The 21,427-nt window shown below is 39.6% G+C and overlaps 1 protein-coding gene across 1 annotated transcript in view; it reads left to right on the top strand.

Moving 5' to 3' along the window:
• GLRB (glycine receptor beta) overlaps positions 1-11,810 on the top strand; it is a gene marked incomplete at both ends in the record, with an annotated part of 43,847 nt that extends 32,037 nt beyond the window's left edge. Inside the window, 2 exons of the mRNA XM_084203820.1 lie at positions 894-1,186; positions 11,514-11,810. Of these exons, the coding sequence (XP_084059946.1) occupies positions 894-1,186; positions 11,514-11,810 (590 nt within the window). The remainder of the gene's footprint in view (positions 1-893; positions 1,187-11,513) is intronic.
• Between the last annotated feature and the right edge of the window lie 9,617 nt (positions 11,811-21,427).

The raw sequence follows: 21,427 nt of genomic DNA, 5'->3' as shown, positions 1-21,427 counted from the left end.
AGTTAGCTTTTTCCAAATGTAGCTGTTCATGCTACTATTTTCACAGGAGGTTGTCAGAAATCTTTCTTTGGCATCAGGCTTGTATTTGTCTCTTGTGATATGAATCCTGTGTTGATGGTGACATTTGGAAACCTTTTTAGAGGAAATGCTTGGTGAAATCCATGATGAGTGTGACCTAAGAGCCTTTGCACATGTGGGCTTTCTTCATGATAAGGGCTTCATGAAATGCCCTTTATCTAGAAAGCTTCTTCTTGATCCTGGAAGCTCAAATAGGGAATGACTGTGACCCTCAGTCACCTCCATGTTCTCATCTTCTCAGTGAATTGGGAACAAAGGCTTTTTGATTTGCTCATAAAGCTTTGCTCGACAGTAAAAACTTCCCTTTTACCTAAGGTCTGAATATCACACTTGTGAACAGCTCATTCAGAGAATTGCTCCTGCTATAGCACAATTTAGATTTCTGGGACAGTGCTATTCTAATTTAAAGGACTCAGTTTTTTGGTTTAAGTGTCATATATTTCTCTTCCACCTTCCCAGAATTAGATGCACATTGTAAGATAAGTCTTTGGAAAGCCCATTTCCCAACTGTGTGATGTGTGATGGGACGTGTAAACCATAACAATCAGTTTAGCCTCACTCTTTTGTTTCTCTGTTTATAAAATTAAGGTAATCATTATTAGTAATTCATCATTAACTGCACTATCCTACCTAAGTGTTTAACTTGTTCATTAGCTAAAGGCATGTGCACTTTGTACACCTGCTGCACCGACCACATTGTGAAGTCCCATTCACTGTTGCAAAACATCATTCACTATTGTCTGTTTCAGAAGAGCAAAGCCAGTGTCATTAAAGGGAAGTTTTCTGATTCAATACATTGTTTTCTCTTTTTGTAGGTATTTTCTCAGTGCTCAGCTTGGCATCTGAATGTACCACTCTTGCTGCTGAACTTCCCAAAGTGTCTTATGTGAAGGCCTTAGATGTCTGGCTGATTGTTTGCCTTCTCTTTGGGTTTGCATCCCTGGTGGAATATGCTGTGGTTCAGGTAATGCTAAACAATCCAAAGAGAATTGAAGCTGAAAAAGCAAAGATTGCCAAGGCAGAGCAAGCAGAAGGAAAGGGTGGAAATGCTGCCAAGAAGAACACTGTGAATGGCACAGGGACTCCCGTTCACATCAGCACTTTACAGGTAGGAGCTACAAAGCTTTGTATGCAAATTCAGCATTCTTCTCTATTAACCCAATTCCAGGAATATAAGGTTTGTAACAATTTTGAACACTGCTTAATCTTGGAAGGGGTCAAGACAGTAAAAACATGCTGGTAACTAATGGCCAGCAACCTGACCAATTGGTCCCTAGTGATTTGGGGTCAGAAGTTCCAAGTGAAAAATTTATCCTTTAATATCGCAGCAGCATAGTTGCTGCTTAGCTTCAGGTAAATAAACTGGCAAGCAGCTTTACAGTTGCTGTTTTTCTCATAATAAATAGCAGCTGTCAAACTGTAACTATTCAGAGGTCAGAACTCTCAGACAGTATTTGCTGAGAGCATACTCAAATAACACCCCGCTCATTGCTTTCCCTGGGATGGCCACAGCTGCACTGCATTGCATGCCTATGAAGCCAGGAATCCAGAAGTCAAGGCACTTGTAGACAAAAGACCTGTCTGTTTGTGTCAAACAGCTCCTGCATTTCTTTTGTTGCCAGATGGAGTTTATGTGTAAATCAGTCAGATTTCACTATATGGTTAAAGGTGACATGTACATCTTCACTCAGGCCAAAGTTTTCCATCATGATGCTAAATTCCTGATATTTTAGAAGTCCCTGTTTGTGCTCCAAGAGTTTTCAGACATCCCAGTCCAACTGCCTTCAGTCCTAAGTGATATTTACTTGACATTTATTCTGCAGAAGAAAACATGTTATTCTACAACATGTCTAATATGAATTTGGCTGGTCCTTTCCAATGACTCGGCAATTCTGTTGTATAAAATAAAGCTACTGGGCTAAATCCAGATGGTAATATTGGTACAGAGTGACTTCAATGTTTCTTTAAGGAAGTAGTAGTTTATGCAAGAATGGCTGATATCCTGTCTTAGTATCAAACTGGGATTGTCCCAGCTTGATTAACTAATTGCCCCCAGTCCAAAAGAGATGTAGGTAGCTGCACTGTTCTGCAATACCTGCATCTCAGTACACTTAACTACTATAATTCTCATCTGGTAGAAGAATCTTTGGGAAATGTTTTGGTAGGCAACTAGTCTCAGCTTAGAGTAACCCCATGACTGCTTTGACTTGTGTCATGAGTAATTCCCCAAGCCTAGGTAACATGAGAAAGAAAATAGTTCTGCTGTGGTTTTGCTTTCTCTGAACTGAATGGGAAAATTTTGTGTTCAGCAATCTGCAGGTCCCAAATTCTGCTGTTTCCTCTGACAGGATAGTTGCAAAAATCCAGCAAAGCAGCATATAGTATATTTTTCCTGTTTCCAGTACTTAAAAAGTGTCAAGTGTTCAGCTTGATAAATTACAAGTTTAACAAAAATTTACAGTTTTTCAGTAGTGTGAACAAAACCAATTGCTAAATTACTGATTCTCCTTGGTATGCATATCCTCTAAGGTACATGCCATTGTCATATCCAAGTGGAAAACAAAGTTAGCCATTATTACCTATGTTGTGCTTTCATATTTAATTTTTTTTCAAGAAGGCACTGGTATACAGTGTGTTTTAAGACTTAGAAGGGGAATTATTATCCACAGAAGTTCAGCAATGTTCCCCATGAGTGGTATCTAGCAGTAGGCTGAAGGTTTTTAGAATTCAGAATTCAGTCTGCCCTTCTCTTGTAGCATCTCCCCTCCATGATCTTGAAATGCCAGCCTCAGCTTCTCATGTTTGACCTGCACTTTTCAGGGTCTTCCCAGTCTTCCCAATTTGTTATGAGAGACCTTTAACATTCCACTAGCTACTGATGATCTTTATACAGAGATTTACAGAAAAAATTATTTTACAAGCCGTAGTGGAAACAGGTATTCCTTGCTGTAAAAGTTGGTCATGTGGCTGAGTAGCTCATGGCTAACGATCCAACTTGAACTAATCCACCTGCTTTGAAACACAACCTACCAGAGGAAATGTATCCTGGGCTGGTAATTTCTGGGAAGATGACCAGGCTGAGATAGAAAAAGGTCCCAGACCAATGAATCATCAGGACGTGGTAGGACAGTGATGCTAGATTTTATATATTTGAAAGCTATAAATCTGCCTAGCTGAAAACTCCCTCTCTGAACCTGCTACTGCGTAGGAGTACTTTGAAAGTTCTTGGCCCTGGAAAAGCGTGTACTAAAGTCCTAAATCAGAACAGGTGTAAATCTTTTGGTAGCTCTGACTTCTAATCCAAAAGTAGGCCTGCCTCACAAAATTTGGATTGCTCCCATACAGACCTAGTAATGATCAAGTAGAGAATGCATTTGTCATATGGAAAATATGCAAGGGAGAGAAACATTAAAGAAGCAGGTAATGGAAAAAAACTGTATGTTGAAAGGCATAAAGAATACAAAACAAAAAGAGGCCAGAGTGCTGTCCCAGAACTTCAGGAGCTGTTTCTCATCAGGGTCATGTAGGATTGTGTGGGAGGCAAGAGCAATACTTTGCTAAATGTCTGGAAAGACTTAGGTGACTTTAGGAGAAAAGGATGACTTATAACTGCACCCCTGTAATTAGTATATGTCCTACGGAAATGTTTAAGGATGTTCTTTTTCCACATAGGAAGTGATATTCAGGCAAAAGTGACTGAGAGTGTAGCTGGAAATGTCAGCACAGCTAAGCTTAAAACAGTGGATAGACCAGATGGGACTTGAAGGCAAAAGCAACAGAAAAGAAATGGAAGCAGAAAACTCCAAGTGGGGAAAAAACAGAGAGTATGAATAATTCCATTTATAAGTTTTCTCCTGTTTAAATTAAGCTCTTACATATTATGAAACATTAACTGAATAGTGCTGATACATATCTGTAAGTTGTTTAGAGGGGAATCAAATTTAAAAAGTGAAGTTACTTTATTTCACTTTAAAATGGCCCTGATCCTGATGCCAAGGCAGTCTGTGTTCCCTGAGCAGCAAGTTGTGCACTTCCTGCTTTTGCAGTGTTGCAGCAGCGATGTCCCTGCAGGAGATCAGGGGAAAGCGCCTGCATGTGGGGTACAGGCCCTTTGCTGGCTTGAGAAGATTCTTGGTGATAAGGAGGATCAGAAGGAAGCAAGTGGGGCGATCAGGCATCCCTGGTTCCAGTCTTTGTGGAACAACTTGTTTTCATGTACTTGCTCCATTTGTGAAAGTTAAAATGGATCTGGTTTGGAGCCTTGGTATATTTTATTTTAGTAAAAAACAACCGTGACAAAACCTCATGATAATCCCTAAAAATACAAGTAGCTATTGTTCCATTTTTATGGACTAAATGGATAAGCTTTTCAGTGTATCATAAATATTAAAAGCTTAATCTAATTCATAATTGCAGTTTAGGAGAAGAGATCCCCTATAGCAGAACCTGCAAGGGTCCATTGAAAGTTGTCATCAGAAAGCACTTTTGTCACTGTATCAATAGTCAGTGGTCATGATCAATAATGCCCAACAGTGAAGATGGCAGAGTGAAAGGAGTGCTCACAATTTGCCAGTCACCCAAAGATGGAGAAAGGCTTCCATGGATGTATAGCAACTTCAGCAGATCCTGGGAAATGGCTGATATAAAAGCTGCATGCTGCTAGCATACACCAACCCCTCAAGTCCAAGCTTTATGAGTCATGCTCCCTCCAACTAAACTCTTGAAATGTCAGTGCCATTTTAAACCCAGAGGTTTATCAATATGACTGTCTTATTAAAGTCAAGTGGTCTGTCTGTCAAGATCACCCTGAATCTGTAGGGAAAAGAAGAGAAAATAAGCACTTCTGATGTGTTTTTCTAGGAGAAGCAGTGGCTATGCACTTAGAGGCAAAAAGCCATGAGAAAATACAGCTTGGCTCCCTCAGCTCATAGAGGCTGCAAGTAGATGCTGTTCTAAGCAGAGGAGAAAATTATGCAATCTAGTGATAACTGCTTGCACTGGCTTTTTATTGGGAATCCTCAGCAGGAGTTTGCATGTGTTTCCTAGCAATGAAACATCATACAGTGAGAAAAACAAGCAAAAAGGGAAATGTTTTGAAGATGAATCATTTTTTTGTCTTTCTTTGCTGACGTGATTACAGTGAGAGATTGCACTGTTAACTATAACAACACCCCTCAATTTGAAAAGTCACATTTTCATCAAGCACATTTTTAGAAGCTGTCCCCCACAGATAATGTGCTAATGACTGGAGAGAACATTTGCTAAAAGAATGGTTCTGGCAGATGATGAATAGCACTATGCAAGTGGTGGTAATAGCTCTAATGCCAGTTATTTTTAAAAAGTGGTGCTATTGCTTGCTTTATCTTGTCAGAGCCACATCTAGGCTCTGAAACCAGAGATATGTTCATCTCTACTGAGTTGCAATGTACTTGACCACTGGTGGTGACCTGTGGTATCCTAGTCTTCCCAGGTTTTTTCCCCTCACATGGAACTCCAGACTCAATTTTTTTATTGTAGAACCACCAAAAACCCAGCTCACATTTTACCTTGTACACAAAACCACAGGCTGCAGCCTATTTTAATAGTTCCTGACAGCATTTCAGGTACAGAGTAGGTACTTTCTGCTCCAGTGACTCCTGTATTCATCCTTGGACATAATTCAAACACGAATGTAAAAAGGCCCCAGGCAGTCTGCTTTGAGCAGGGGGTTGGACTAGATGATCTCCAGAGGTCCCTGCCAACCTCAGCTGTGCTGTAATACTGTGATATTTTATGCATTAATATTTTTTGTCCTTTACTTTGCAAGGAATATTTGGAATGTGGTAGCATATTCCTGCTGAGCTGTGCCGGAAAATATACCTAGTATGAATACAGACAAATGCTGAACAATTATTGATGACCTGCATCTATCATTATGGCAAGAGCAAGAGAAGAGCACAAAACAAGTGCAAGAGAGATGAATAACAGATCTTGTTTAAAAACTCCTCCTTCATCTTGTGTGGAAGCCCCTTCCAGAGCTGGCAGCACTGGGGACAGATGTGCTTGCCAACAGGAGGCTGGGAGCACAGCAGCAGAGGTGGTTTTCTGGCAAGGAGGGTGTGCTGTGTTGGACTGGGAACACAGCATTCCAGAGGGGAAGCTCTTCAGCCTGAGGGACACGTGCTGGGCTTGAGAAGCTGCCAGTGCTATAGCATGTTTGAAGCCTTGCTAGGAGTTATGGACAATATGTTTCTGCTGTCAAAAATGATGGCTTTTGTATTGCACTTCATCCTGATGGATAAAGAGGACTTGATCACCGGATGAACAGTCAATTGAAAAGGATCTTTATTCTATTTGCGCAAAACAAATTGAATCAAGTCTGTTAAAGGTCAGATTTCACAAATTTGACTACTGTCCAATCTGGATGGAAGAATTTAAGCAAAAAGTGTAAATGGGGCTGGTGAGCTAATAATGTTCAAACCAGAAGTAAAGCTACACTAATTTAAGAAAAACCCCAAACTCTAAGTAACAGCACAATTGAAAACAAACTCCCCAAAGATTTAAAACTAACTCAGCTTCAAGCATTTCTCTTTTCTCCTCACTGGCAAATGGGAGGCAATAGCAATTAATATAAGCTGAACTCATTAAAACCATTCTGTAAGTGAGAAAAACAATATATGCTTAGCATAACTGAGGGCAATAGGAAGTTACTTTGCATATACAATACCTTGTAAGATGAGTAATGATGCTATACTATGTAGAGGTAGAGATGCTGTATCAAGAATTAACTGAAAAGAGAAAAGGATTGAACAAATACTCTGCTCTATGTCTGAGGAAAAGCCAAATATATTCAATGTGTGGATGAAATAGCTCTCATTCACATAGCTGCTGAGAATGTTAAACAGTAACTATTAAAGTTAGACATTTTACAATCAAGATTTCAGCTTTAGTTGCATCTAGAATTTTTTTACAGAGCTGGTCTGTGAGTGCTGTGGAACATTAATGCTGATTTTTTAATAAATCCTTTAAATCTCAGAGGGTTTCAAAGTACAGCAAGAAGCTAACTTTGTGCCAGTACTTTAAAAAGCTAAGTGGTATAACATGAATAATCATAAGCCTGACATCAATCAGTGGAGAATATTGCATAGCTTACAGGGCTCTGACTAATAATTATTGTTTGTAAGTATTAATTATCTTTAATATTACTCATAATTCAGCCCCATGTTAGCTAATAAATGGGTCAGTGAAATTAAAGTTGATCTCTCTGTTTATTGATTTAATCAAACTGAATATAACTTTTTGAAGCATTATCAATTAGGTTGACAGAGGTAATGATGTGAAGGTAAGAAACTCTTTAAGAACATTTTTCTTGGCTTCCCGTGTCAGGCTGGTTACATCATCTGAATTATGCAAAATCAAGGTTAGATTTGTTACCATCTCTGTGTACCAGCAGTTCATCAGACTAACTAGAGTCATGCCTCGTGTCTGAACATTGAAGCCAAATAAATTCAGATTAGAAATAAGGTACATATGTTTCTGAGGAACAAAGTCATGGAAAAAATTCTCCATCCTGGATGTTTTTAAAGGAAAATCTAGTGTAACTAGTTAGGGCAGTAAATGTGGAAAGTGAGGAGAAGCAGCAGAGGCAGAGTTGGGGAGCTGCTCCTCCCTGCAGTCTGCATGCAGAGGCAGCACTTATTCTTTCATCTCTTTTCCCAAAGTCTTTGTGAGATTTTCTTCTCACATTATTCCCCTAATTCTGCAACCAAAGCCATTCTGCAGAAGCACACGTGCTGCAGCTCTGGAGCAGCAGCAGGTGCTGAGCTTGGCAGCAAGCCCAGTCAGCCTGAATTATTTAAAAGGTGAGAAAGGATGTCACAAGGGGTCTTATGGATTCTAGGAGGCATTTTTAGGTAATTCTGAGCTGTTCACCAACAGACAGGTGTTCTGTGCATCCTACCAAACCTAGGCAAGATGGTCCAGTCCTGGAAGAAACAGGGAACTAGGTCTGTGTTTTGGGCAAAGCCCCAGGAGCTGTCACCTTCCCGTGGTCTCCTTGCCCGCCCCCTCCCCCCTTCCCCCCCAAATCGATGCCAGAGAGACAGGGAGTCACTGTCCAGCTCCCTGGGAATGCAGGGTGTCCCTACATTATCCCAGAAACCTTCTCTTCCCAAAGAGCTGCTCCCCATCCCCTGCTGGGGAAAAGCCATAAATCTGGTGGAAGCTTCCTGTGGGTTGGGTCTGGCCCACAGGTCATGATGCTGGGGCAGGATAAGGCAAGTGACATCAAATATTTTCTGTGTCAGGATGAAATCAAAAGGATATAACATTTAACCTTTTACTTTTCTTTACACATCTTCAGTGTAGTACTCTAAAATCAAGCCCTAGAATATTTTTTGTACAGAAAGGTTCCTGTAGCCTTTGGTAAGTTTTTTGTGCAGTAAATCTGGAAAGTGAGGAGGAGCAGAGGTATTATTAGGATTATTGTTATGCTTCCAGCACAAACCAGGGCAAAATGAATAAAAAGCAGATAATCATATGTACTTTATATTATCTAACATTGTTTAGGGAAAGCTGTAAGTCAACTGGAGTGAATTTAGATTAAAACAACAGAAACATTGGAAAGTTTAAGAGATATATGAGAAAAAAATTAAAAATATGTTTATGCAGCAGCTGAGTGCAGTAATTAGAAGAATGTCAGATTTGTAAAGCCAAGGAAAGAGATTAAATTATTTTCAAAAGTAACATATACTTATTAAAGAAAAATTTGGGCCAGGTTGCTCATACAAGGAAAATTGTGTCACCCTGATAAATCAGTGCTCCAGCTGACACTGAACTAACCAGAGCTCTGTGTGAACATACTGTGAACAGTTCTCTGCTTATAAGGCAGAGGTGACCTAGAATCCACTCTCAGTCCTGAATGGGAATGAGAACCGACTTGTAACAGCCTTTAGGGGAGCACTCTAGATACTGCAGTTGGAACAGGAGTATTCTGTGCTATAAATGAGAGAATTTAGGCTACAATTAGTGTCACTGAATGTTTACAATGTATTGCTGGTAGTATGAGGAATGGACTACAGGGTTTCAAATCCAAAAGGAGGCCTATAATTCCATACACAATTCTATTTCTTGTAGTGGCCTCACTAAATCTTGCTGGGTTTGACCATGGAAAAAATCTAATATTCCTATGACTCTTCAGTTAACATGCACCCCAGTCCTGCTAGCTCATTTTTCATTGCACAAGGGCCTGCTTTATATCTTCATTACCTATGTCATTGGATATGATCTGATTGGAAGGAATGTCTCAGATTGATGAATAATAGCATCCTATCACCCAGGGTCATATAATCATGTTTATCTCAGTCACCACCTTACTAGACAGTTTGCCCCTGCTACTCCAGTAATGAAAACTGTCGTAGGCTGTCAGGTCTTTGAGGGCTGGGAGACAGTAGCAAGAGATTTCTGTGTATAGTTTTGTCCTGCCGTAGGAAACACCTATCTTGTTTTTCTTTTTTATAACCTGGAGTCTTGATTTTGTGTTGGTTTAGGAATGGTATTCTTCATTTTAGTATTCCCACTAAAACCATGCACTGCTCCACCTCCTTGCTCCAAGTGGAGGCGCGAAAGGTAAAGATCATGGTTTGAGATAAGAAAAAGTTACTGAAAATGGTAATGAGATAAGAAAACAAGCAGTTAACAGCAATAATATTAGCAAAAAAAGATGTAAGAAAAGAAATTATTCACACAGAAAAATTCTCTAGAAATAGACAATACTGGATGGCTCCCTCTGCAGGTTTTGTTGGCCAGAAGTCTTTGTGCCAGAAGAGAATCCCTTTTCCCAACCCTGGCAATGACATGAGGTGATATAGAATAACCTCTGTGCCCTGGCCATGCCTCCTCCTGGCTACTGCAAAAATTAACCCTCTCCTGGATGGAACCAGGACAAACCTGCACCTCTGTTCAATGCATCAATTTCAAAATGTACTACTTTCATGAGAAATGGAACTCTGGAAAATTTGGGAAGGTGTATCCACTTTTTTTCAGAAGGAATAGTGCCGTGCTTCTTTTCCACCTTGCATAGAATCAGCTTTGTCAATAATGGGAGTAAAAGCCCCAGTCAAAGTTTAAGTCACTTCCTGACTGCCTCAGTTCTTTCCACGCAGGATAAGTTGTCACTGTCATAGAAGAAGCTAATAATAGTCTTCAAAAATTTTTTTATTCATCCATAAACCTGGTATTGTATTTTATGACACTATTATTATTATTTTAGTAGTTACAAAATATTACCATGCAAATATCCCAGACTATCAGCCAAAAACTGCAGAAAACCAGAGGTGGAGAGAGCTGAGGGTAAAATACCTGAGGGCATTGTGGAGGAGAGACAAGCTAAAGGGTAAAAGGGACAGGCAGCTTTTGGAATAACAGTTTTAATGGACCAGTGGCTCCAGGAAGCCTTATTGAAACTTACATTTGTGTCAGTTGTCCCTGGGTATAGTCTGAAAACTAGCAGTTTTTCAACCAATGCTAAGGTTATATATGTGAATAAATTTATAGTCTGTACTCTTCCTTCTTTTTTTTTTCTCTCTGCTTTCCTGAGTAGTCCAACTGAAGTGAAAGTCTGGGAGAGGTTTACCCAAGTCACAAAGCACAGTGCCTTGCAAGTAGTCTCGAAATCACTTCAAGTTCCCTGAACAGTGTGGGGTTGGTTCTCCTAGAGATGTATTGAATCTGAAATAAAAACTTTATAAAATCCAAGGAAGGGAATATAGGAACCTTTTTTCCGTACTGAAGAAAAGTATTGCTTGATCCCCAAAAGCACTGGAAGAGCTATAGGAAACACAGGAATTCTGTAGTTGGATTTAGATTTCCCAGTTAACACTTCTTCAGTGCTGAGAACAGTGTTACATCTGTCTTTAGAGAGGCACTAAACTCCACAGGTACAATGCAAGATGGTCACCCTAGGATGAGGTATAGGATCCTGACCTGATAACTCTTTAGAACCAGAACAAACTGAAATTAATTGCATCAAATACTGAATTTTAGGGCTAATTCTGACTATGGATTTCAGAGCATAGAAAAATGCAAGTAAAGAATAATATCAGGTCTGCAGGTTCATCAGCACAGAATCAATATCCAAAAATACTCCCACAAAAATATTCTCTCCCCTTCTATCATCTTAAAATGAAGGAGTCTAACTATAGCAGATTGCAGAGCATGATGCACCTTGTGCATGAAAAATTAGACAATTATGAATGTTTGGATTAGTTGATATGATTGACTGATCATCCTTAAGTACTTTATAACATAACCATCCCACAAATTAGTCTGATGTAATGTATCCCTATCAACAAGTAATTTTCTGTATGTTTGTTTGCAGTGTTCTTTAGCAGCTGCATGAAGTTTGCTAATGAGTTGCGGCGAGTCGATCATGATTCCCCTCACTCTTTATTTCATAGGTTGGTGAGACCAGATGCAAAAAAGTTTGCACTTCGAAATCTGATCTGAGATCCAATGATTTCAGCATCGTTGGAAGCTTGCCAAGGGATTTTGAATTATCAAATTATGACTGTTATGGGAAGCCCATTGAAGTCAACAATGGGCTCGGGAAATCTCAAGCCAAGAACAACAAGAAGCCTCCTCCTCCCAAGCCAGTCATTCCATCAGCAGCAAAGAGAATCGATCTTTATGCAAGAGCACTGTTTCCCTTTTGCTTCTTGTTCTTCAACGTCATATACTGGTCCATATATTTATGATAAATCTTTTATTTATTTTTTCATATGTGTAAAATATAGCCCATTTCATTACCCCTTCCCAGTCATGAAGGCCACTGTGTGAAATTATTTGCATTTGCAAAGCAATATGTTGCATCTTGATGCCGTGCGATTGTACTGAACATATGGCATCTGAAATTTGAATGAAAGCATGACACTGCAATGTCTGTGCTCTGACCAACTTTGTATATAAATGTACAGCATACATCCTGCTTTAGGAATATATATGAAGGACAATGCCTACTACATTATAAAGCTGAATAACGCTCTTCGGTTATTAGTAACATACAGAAATTTAAAGTGATTCTGACAATGAAACTGATGTGCACGTTGAGTATTATTAAAATCAATATTCTAGTATATGTAGTATTTAACAGCTTTTCTCCTGGTTTCCAGAGGAAAAAAAAACACCCACCAAACATCTTGTTTGTGTATAATTTCAGCTGGCACTGTTGAAGAAAAAGCTAAGGTGTAATTATTATTATTATTTAGGCTTTGTGAGTGAAGGCAGCATCAATTAAGCAGATCTTGTCTATGTGGAGAAATAAAGATCAGAGAACTACTAATTTTGTAAAATCAGCTCATTTAGGAAAAAAACCCCAACAACTGTGTCCATGAAGCAGGCACAGTTAAGTGTGTTAGAATATGCTGGCCATAAAACATTGGGGCAAATTTTAACTGCTGTTTCTTTAGGCACAAACTAGATACCGTATATAAAAAACAAACGGGCCACTTTCTAGACTAAAGGTACCAGAAGTTTTGGAGAGACATCACAAGATGCAGTTCAGTATCAGGTTTGTTATACATTTTTACATTAGTTTGTCCTCTGGCTCAGCTTCTGTAGCATCTGGCAAGCCTGCAGTATGTAAGTCACAATTTTTTTTGTTGTTGTATTGGACACGTCTTACTGGATTTGTTTTGGTTATCCCCTTGAAAGCCTTCATTTTAAACAAACCAGTTGTCAAGACAAAATCTCATTTTCACCAATGATGTTACCTTTTCTTGTTTGTGTGCTAGCTAGCACGTAGCCCCCAGTAGGAGTGAAAATGTGTCCTGAGGTCTAAGGGGCTGAGACTCTCACGAGCCCTCGTGTGCCTTTGTGTTAATTAATGGCTGCCCTCACCAACTCATTGATCTGGCGGCTACATTTTGGAGAATAAGGTCCTATGCATGAAATAGTTCTGATAGGAAACAGCTTTCTGTTTTCCAGAGGAAATTCTATGGCATGGAGACTACCTTAACGTGAGCTCCTTGGTGTGCATAGGGCAGGGGCTGAGCTCTCCTGTGGATGCCAGGGTACATCCCTTCATGAGGGCGAGTCATGAGAAGAAATGTGGCCAAAAGCAAGCTGCATGCAGGTAGGCATGTGAGTAGAGTGTGTTTGCTGAGAACAGGGACTTGGCCTCAGCCCATGAGAGTGTGCCATACATGTCTCTGCTGGGGAGATGGGGCACCACAGCTAGTTACAGTATGAAAATAAGACGATTCATAAAAGGAAATCTGGACTGTTGGCCCCTCATAGGCTAGGAAGAGACAGGTTTAAATACATGAAACCTTCCATAGTGTGGAAACAAACAATCCCACTTGTTGTGCTACATTTCTGTCATGTCCAGGATGTGCCCAGCTAATGCAGGCCACAAGGGGATCACTTAGGTGTTGGATCACTTAGGTGTTGCCCACAAGATGAATGTTGTCCACATACAGCGATCCTGCACAACCAAAAGTTCAAAAGTGGGAATGTAAGAAGAGGAATGGCATGCCACACTGGCTCCACTGGACATCTGGTGAACCTGCACTCCCAGAGCTTTTTGAAGCCACTGCCACATTGTGATCGGCAGGCTGGCTGCAGCGACTCGTGTTGGGGTTGAAGAGATCTGCTCTTCACAGTATGGTCACACACACTCCACCTGCTTCCTGGCCCCTGTCTCATGGGGGTCTCAGGTTTTGGGGTTTTTTCTGAGCCTTCCAAAGAAATGGAAGGCTAATCCCAGATGTTATGGAGTTGTGTGGAATGGGGGATGAGGGAAATGATATCTTCAAGGTCTAGTTCAAAGTTTTAATATTTCTGTCAGTTGAAGGTAATTGCAGAATTCTCAGAGACTCTAAAAAGCAATAAGGATAAATGAAAGAGAGGAAGGATGGGAGGGGGAACTTTTATACAGACAGAATGGTATATTTATAGACATTATTTATTCTCATACTTGTATTTTTTCTTACAGTACTGGAAGGCAAAAAATAATTACATTGTGTTGGAAATTATATGAATTTTGGAAGATAACTTTCTTGTTAGAACTCTTATTAAATGATTTATCTGTAATTAATGTCCACATTCTATCTGTAAAATCTCAATTATAGATTTTATTGTTAAATTAATCTTTGTTCCTTCTTGCTTTCCTGCTTACTTGATGGCTTTTGTGTTTTATCATAAAACACTTAATCAATAATGCACTATAATTGCTTTCCAACTCACACAAAGGGAAGCAAAAGGAATGCATATTGTTCAGATAAAGGTTTTTGGTTCATTACAGCACAAAAACTAAGGCCAGAAGCGAAGCTTAACAGCAAATTTGAAACTAAATTTAAAATTAAACCAAGCATCAGCTATAAAGTATTAATTTTCTTTTTACTTACACTAGATAATATTGCAGTATTTGTATTACCTTGGAATATATTGGCTTGTCCTACTGAGCAGTAATAATTGATTTCTTTTATTTTTCTTCTTTCTGCTAAAGGTCATCAAGAGTTTTGCACACCATCTCACATTGTGGTCCACCAGCACCCTCTAGTTGTAAAATTAAGCCTGTTGACCGATTTCCAGAATAAGGTGCAAATATAAAAGTGTATAAACAAAATAGCATATTACAATTGCTAATTGTAATATGAAAGAAAAAGTAATTATTAAATTACAAATAAACGGGCACAAAATCAATATGCAGCTGTAGAAATTTTCCATGCAGTTAAAATTTTAAAGTATAGAAATGAAGACATTCAAGTAGTAGCAAAGGTGAGGTTCATGAAGTACAGCTTGGGAACTCGATTACTAGTCCTGATGTCTAAAGGAACCACATGACAGCAAAATCTTTTGTGGGAGAGCCCATCTATGTATCAGCTGACATTTACTTCAGGTTCTGCAGTTAACTGGTAGAGTTAAAAATTTTTGTTCTACCTTTACGATAAACCTTGGTATTTTCTTGGTTCTTATGCATCGAGGGGTAGTATTCAAGTAGCTAATTCTGTTCTTTTGTAGTATTATCAGCCTTTAGATAACTTTGTACATTTTTTCAGGATTTTAGAACACTTTCAAACACTGCATCAGGAATTTCCATGGAGATTATTTAATTCATTTCTCAGCTGCATCTACAAATTTGAGGTAGGCAATAAGTAAGGATGCTGTTTGAGATGTGTGTCAGCTGCTATGCATTAGTTCCCTGTAGCACACAGCTCATGTTTGACACTCAGTTTTAGGAGCAGCTCTTCAGTGTATAATGGCACCTCTTCTTTTCTTCCCTTAATTCTAGCTGAGACAGTGCATGCGAGCAGTTGGTCTTTTGAGGAGAGGAGTTTATTTTTGTAAGCGCAGTGTAGACAAGATTGACCACTTGGAAACTCTGCCAAGCGGCTTTCATTCTTAAAAGTTTTCAGAATTATTTGGGCTTGTTAAAAGGGTAAAGGAAGACATCTTTGCTGCCTTATTACCCATTAAAGAGAAAGCAGCAACACTGCCTTCTGGGTTAGCGTCAATGAGCACGACCACAGTGATTGATCTGACTGTATAGTCTTGTAAAGGAAATGCACTTGCAAGTAATCTTTATTTAAAAATATTTTACTCTGAAGAGAGACAATACCTTACTTAAGCAGTCTGTTATAGCTGTTAAGGGAATCTCTTAACAGACCTTATAATACAGTTATGATACAGACCATGGTCTCTGCTTCAATTAAAGCAGGTTATCCTTATGGTTACTGGGGGATTGCTATGGGGGTGTTTATAGAATAGGTAGCATTGAGTTATTTATTTCCAAGGGAGTGCAGCCTGAATATATGCAGTGTCAGGTGATTTTTCAGGCTATTGAGATACCATAGTGCTGCAGTGAGTACAAATGAGGTGTGTAGCAGATAAGGGAATGAGAGGACACTGTTACTTGATGCTTTCATGTACTAATTCCAGGATTAGAGAAGGTAATGTGGAAAGAAATTCAGATACAGATAAATTGAATAATGGTTTTGTTTGTGTCAACTGTTTAATTTGTGTCTAGAAATTTGCTTTGTATATAAATAAGTTACCTTCTTTTTATATAACTATAAGGAATTAATAAAAAACTAGGAAAATTAACCTCATCCAAAAAGATAAGGAAATAAATTATTTTCCTATGAAGCTCTACACCTAAGCAAACTGTAGAATATAAAGAAAAATTTGAGGACATAAATTCATCATCATTGTGGTTTTGTCTGTGCCATTGTATCAAATCAGTCACAGGCAATCTGAGCTGCTTGCAGCACTCCCTTGCATTTTGCCTTACTCAAGAAAGTTGCCCACCCCTGAACTCCCCCTGCACCTGTCCTCCTTCCATCAGTGGGAATAGTGTTGGCATACATTTAAAATAAAGATTACCTGGCTGTTTTGAAATCCTCCTGAAAGCCCTTCATTGCTACAAGTATGTCTATGCTGCAGCCACTAAAATGTCTGCTGCTAGTGCAGGCTTATCCAAATTAGCCTTAAACTGGCTGTTTTGGGGCAGGCTGGAAACATCACCATGGTGACAGCGAGCTGTGGCTGGGAAGCCTACCTGCTGGCTAGGGCAGGAAAAAATATCCTTGGAGTTCACCCCCACACAGCTTTGTGGTGCCTTGGCTGTTGTGCTCAAGCAGTTGGTTTAAAGTTAGCTCGTGTGGGTGTTTGTCAGCCCGTGCCTGTGAACTGTAGGTGTGTGCTGGGTGACGCACGGTGTGCTAGCACAGAGAGATCCTTCCTACGGCTGCTTGGAAAGATGGCACCATAAAATATCCTCTCACAGCTCTTGATCCCCTACAGGATTTCTGACATTTTTAATTTTGAGCACTGACTGGAGCATTTGGTGGCAGTGACAGAAAAATGCCAGTTTGCTTTTTTCCTGAACCAATGCACATGTAAATGAATGAGTTGGATTTGCCCACCTGAGCATGAACAAGGTTTCCTCCTGAGTCTGGGCCATAAGACTATCCCTCTTATGAGCCATTCTGTCTGAAGTCCCTACCTCTAACAGTGGATATTACATCACAACCTTTTGAATGAATAATGAGACTAAAAAAACTGGTGGGACTAACAAGAATGAGACTGTCTTTTTGGCTTCCTGGTTGTCCATGCAGGTCAATGCTAATTTTAAGGGGCACTGATTGCTTTTCAGCATGGGATTTCTCAACATGTCAGTGCCTATCAGGTTCTGGAGACCAGCATCCACTGACTCCCTCCTAGCAGGGGGGTGTTTGAAGGGCCTTCAGGTTTGTTAGTCAACTCATCTTTTGAGTATTGAGATAAATCCAAAGCTGCCTGGCGCCATTAGCTGTCAAACAGAGGCAGCAAGTACATTAAGCACATGTCTTTTAGTACAAGGAAATTAATGTCCTTTCATCTTATTGCATAAAAATATGGTTTACTGTGACAGAGACCAACCAATAAGGCAACATGGAATAGCATCTTGTTACTAAGGATTTTTGTCCCATCAGGTGATTACTTAGGCCACATAATGTGCTTTGACAGGAAGAAATATGAGGATTGTGGAGTATAAAGGATAAGGTATTGTATAACTGTTTTCCACCTGATGAGTTCTTCGGGCTGTGGCAGTGGGAAGTGTGGGGTTTTTCGTATATATCTGTGTCACTCTGTTTCTTTCTATGAATATTCACAGTGGGAGCTATTTTTTTACTTGAAGAAGCAAATTCAAGAGGTTTTTGGGCCAAGGAACCCTCCTGAGTATAGCAGGTCAAGCTGTTGTACCGTTGCCCCCTGCAAAATCCTTTCAGCTCAGAGGAAACCTTCTCTAGCAGCACAAACTGAAAAAAAAAACAAAACTCTGCTGAAACTGCAGCTGCTTCTGAGAGGAAAGTCTGTGTGTAGGCAGCCCCTGTGCTTCCAACTTCTTTTCCTGTAGCATACATCATGATAATCAATAGTACTGTTTAGCTTTTCTGTTCTGCAAAGCACTCCTTTTATCTAGCTTGAGTTATTTCCTTAGCAATAGGCTTTAGATATCCTACCTTTCATCCCTGTGCAGTCAGAGCAAAAATAGTGTGTGACTCTATCAGAGTTCATGAAGGCAAGCCAGTGCTGATGTTCAAGAACACTAAAATGGTAATATATGAGAAGACCTGGGACCTACTTGTTTCTTTAATTTTAACCCTATGTTTGTTATGCCATTTCAGTTATGTCCCTATATCTCGAAATATTCTGATATTTGGATAAAATTTCACTAAATGCATTATATTTTTGATTTAAGTTTATGAATTTCTTGTGAAAAGCAGAATACAACATGTGACATTTTTTAAAATGTTGATTTCCTCTATTAACCTTAAAACTTGAATTTGACCCAGAGGCTGGGGAAATACTGTTTCTTAGTGTTTAATAAGCCTTCCATTGTCATAACAGATTTATCAGTGTCCCAGGCAGGCTCATTCTTCCAGATTAATTTGTTTGTTTCTTTGACTCTCAAAGGCCAGCTCACTGGAAAATATTAATTTAGAGACTGGCTATTTCAAAGGCATTATACTGACAGGAACTGACTGTAAAGAGTAATGGTTCTGACCAGTACCACTCCAGCATCATCTTCTGCTGTTGACAAAGCCTGTCTTGATACCTGCTCCTGCTTCTGACAAATCCTGTTTAGCCTCAGCCTACTGGAGGGTGTAAAATCTTTGTAGGCTTTTTAAAATATATTTTTAAAATATCCCCTTCTGGATGTGCTTCAGGACCAGGCTATTACAGAAGCAATCTTTTTTCAAGCAAATACAAATGATATACAGCATCTACCATGAGATATCATCTACTTTGTGGAATTAAACTTTAGACTTTATTTAGTAATTCTTCATATTTTCTAGTTGTTTCCCCAAGGTGAAAGCTTCTTAAATACATAATTCTTATATTAATAAAACCAAATGAGCATAATGGCAGGAGAGGATCACAGTGGCCTTGTTCATTTTCTCTGAGCTTAACGGCTCTTATCTTGCTGTGGTCTATAAGCCAAGGAGATTTTGGAGGACATGCTGCAGCTGAAGGCATTTTGGCTGCCCCACACAAGGCTGGAAAGGGACAAGACCCCTCCCTGTGTAGGACCTGCCCTGTATTCAAAGCTGCATTCGAAGCAAACCCGCCAGGGGAAGACACAGCCTTGTTTCCCAAGCCCTGTGCCACTGCAATAACTTGTTCATCACATTCAATACTTGATGAGTTCTCTTGCAACAGAGAAGCACTTTCTTGAGAAAAATAACAATGCTGGTGCCATAATAATATTCCCAGGCTCTGCAAATTCATGGGAGTATTCTACGCCACTACTGTAGAATAGTGAATATTACAAATTTTACCCTGGGAGATTTTAAACAGCAAGTGCATATCCAAGCTGGCAGTACTTTATTATCTGTTACCCATAAGCATGGCTTTATTGCTTTATTCGTCCTATGCCTCCATATTCTTCCTCTTTCAGGAGCAGCATTTTAAAATGGATATTTTTCTAAGCATACTAATTATTAAAATATATTGTGGTTTACCCTATTTTTTCCCACAGGAACATAAGGAAGAGATGGTTTGCATTACAGAGATTTTGCATTACAGTGCTCTTGCAGCAATTTTGCTAGCGTCTATTAAGAAAGTTTAGATGAAATTAAATAGGTGGAAAAAAATTTCATGGAGTGTGCAAATGAAACAGCCAGGAATAAACCCATTTATGCAAGACTCACACTGAGAGTCTGATGAGCTTTGACAATTGGAATAAATTATTTTGTCTGAAAGGAGATTCCAGTTGAAAAGATGGGACAGCATTTAATCTTTCAACAGTTTTCATTTCTAAGATGAAAATAAAAACCAAACCATTATGAAATAGACCAGGTAGCCTTGTCCATATTGACCTCATATCTGCACACAGCCATCGTGCTTGCCTTTAATATGGTCTTTCTGCCAGTTCCTGCTGCTAGAGTTCAATCAATGGAATTATTTCTCCTCTGACCAAGCAGTAGCAGGACTGCTGTTGGCTGAGTGCTGGGGCACAGCTCTGTGCACAGCCCAACTCTGCACATCGCATGTGGCGCTCTGTAGCTAAACACAATACCCAGTAGGCAGAGGCAAGTGTCCCTTCCCCAGGTCCCCACTGCAAATTTGGCAAATTATTTCCTCTATTTTCTTTCATTCTGCTATATCAAGTGGCAGAGGGCATGAAGGTGGCTTTCTGTTGTGCCAAGGGCCTTTTGTTTAGATAGGATGTGGCTGGGGCAAAAAATATTATCTTGGTATATGTTGCACAATGCCTTAAGGCACTACTGTAATGCAGACAAGTGGTAATAAAAAGTATTTCAGTCACTATTAATCATAGATTCAGTGGTATAAAATGGTGATATGCCTATTTGTCTTCTCCCAGTCTTAACATTTCTGGAAGTCGTCTGACTGATTTCAAGTCCCTGATCTTCCCCCTCATCTACATTGGCTTTCCACTGTAGTTCTTTCCAATTTATTTTCAGAGGAGAATCCACTGCATGCATGCATTCTTTCCTTTAATATTACTTCTTTCTGATATCTAAAAAAGATTATTAAAATAACCTCATAGTTCCTTACTTGGATCCAAATTCCCCAGAAGACTTTGCAGAGAAACAAAGGAAGAAGTTGTAGCTTTTGAAATTATATATTTATCTATTAATAATTTAATATGCATAAGCATCAATATCTATATTTAATATAATGGTGTTCCTAGGACTAAGCCTTCTTGAAAATGGTATGTCCGGATTTAATAAATTACCAGTATTTTCCCTTTCCATTATTAATATTATTTTGTTTGGCAAGCATTTGCAAAGTGCATCCATATCAAACCACATATTTTTCCAGTTCCCTGTAAAATAAATCATCCCCTGCCATGGTACAGAGTGAGCTATGTGAGCCATGGGATATAAATCATGACAGAATCATAGAATATTCTGCATTGAAAGAGACCCACAAAGATCATCCAGTCCAGCTCTGGGCTCTGCATGGGACACCCCAAGAGTACCACCGTGTGCCCTGAGAGCACTGTCCAAACCCTTCTTGAACCCTGTCAGGCTGGTGCTGTGACACTTTCCCTGGGGAGCTGTTCCAGTGCCCAGCCACCCTGTCCATGAAGAAACTTTGCTTGGTATCCAAACTTAACCTTCCCTGACTCAGCTTCAAGGCCCCTCCATTGGGTCCTGTCACTGGTCACCAGACAAAGAAGATCAGTGCCTCCTCCTCCTCTTCCCCTCACAAGGAAGTTGTAACTGCAATGAGGTTCCCTCTCAGTTTCCTCTTTTCCAGGCTGAACAGAACAAGTGACCTCGACCACTCCTCATACGGCTTTTCCTCAAGGCCCTTCACCATCCTCATGGCCCTCCTTTGGACCCTCTCTAATAATGGG

This window comes from Fringilla coelebs, assembly GCF_963513975.1.
Source record: "Fringilla coelebs genome assembly, chromosome: 4".
Taxonomy (NCBI): Eukaryota; Metazoa; Chordata; class Aves; order Passeriformes; family Fringillidae; genus Fringilla; species Fringilla coelebs.
This window is presented reverse-complemented; position numbering and strand designations above follow the sequence as displayed.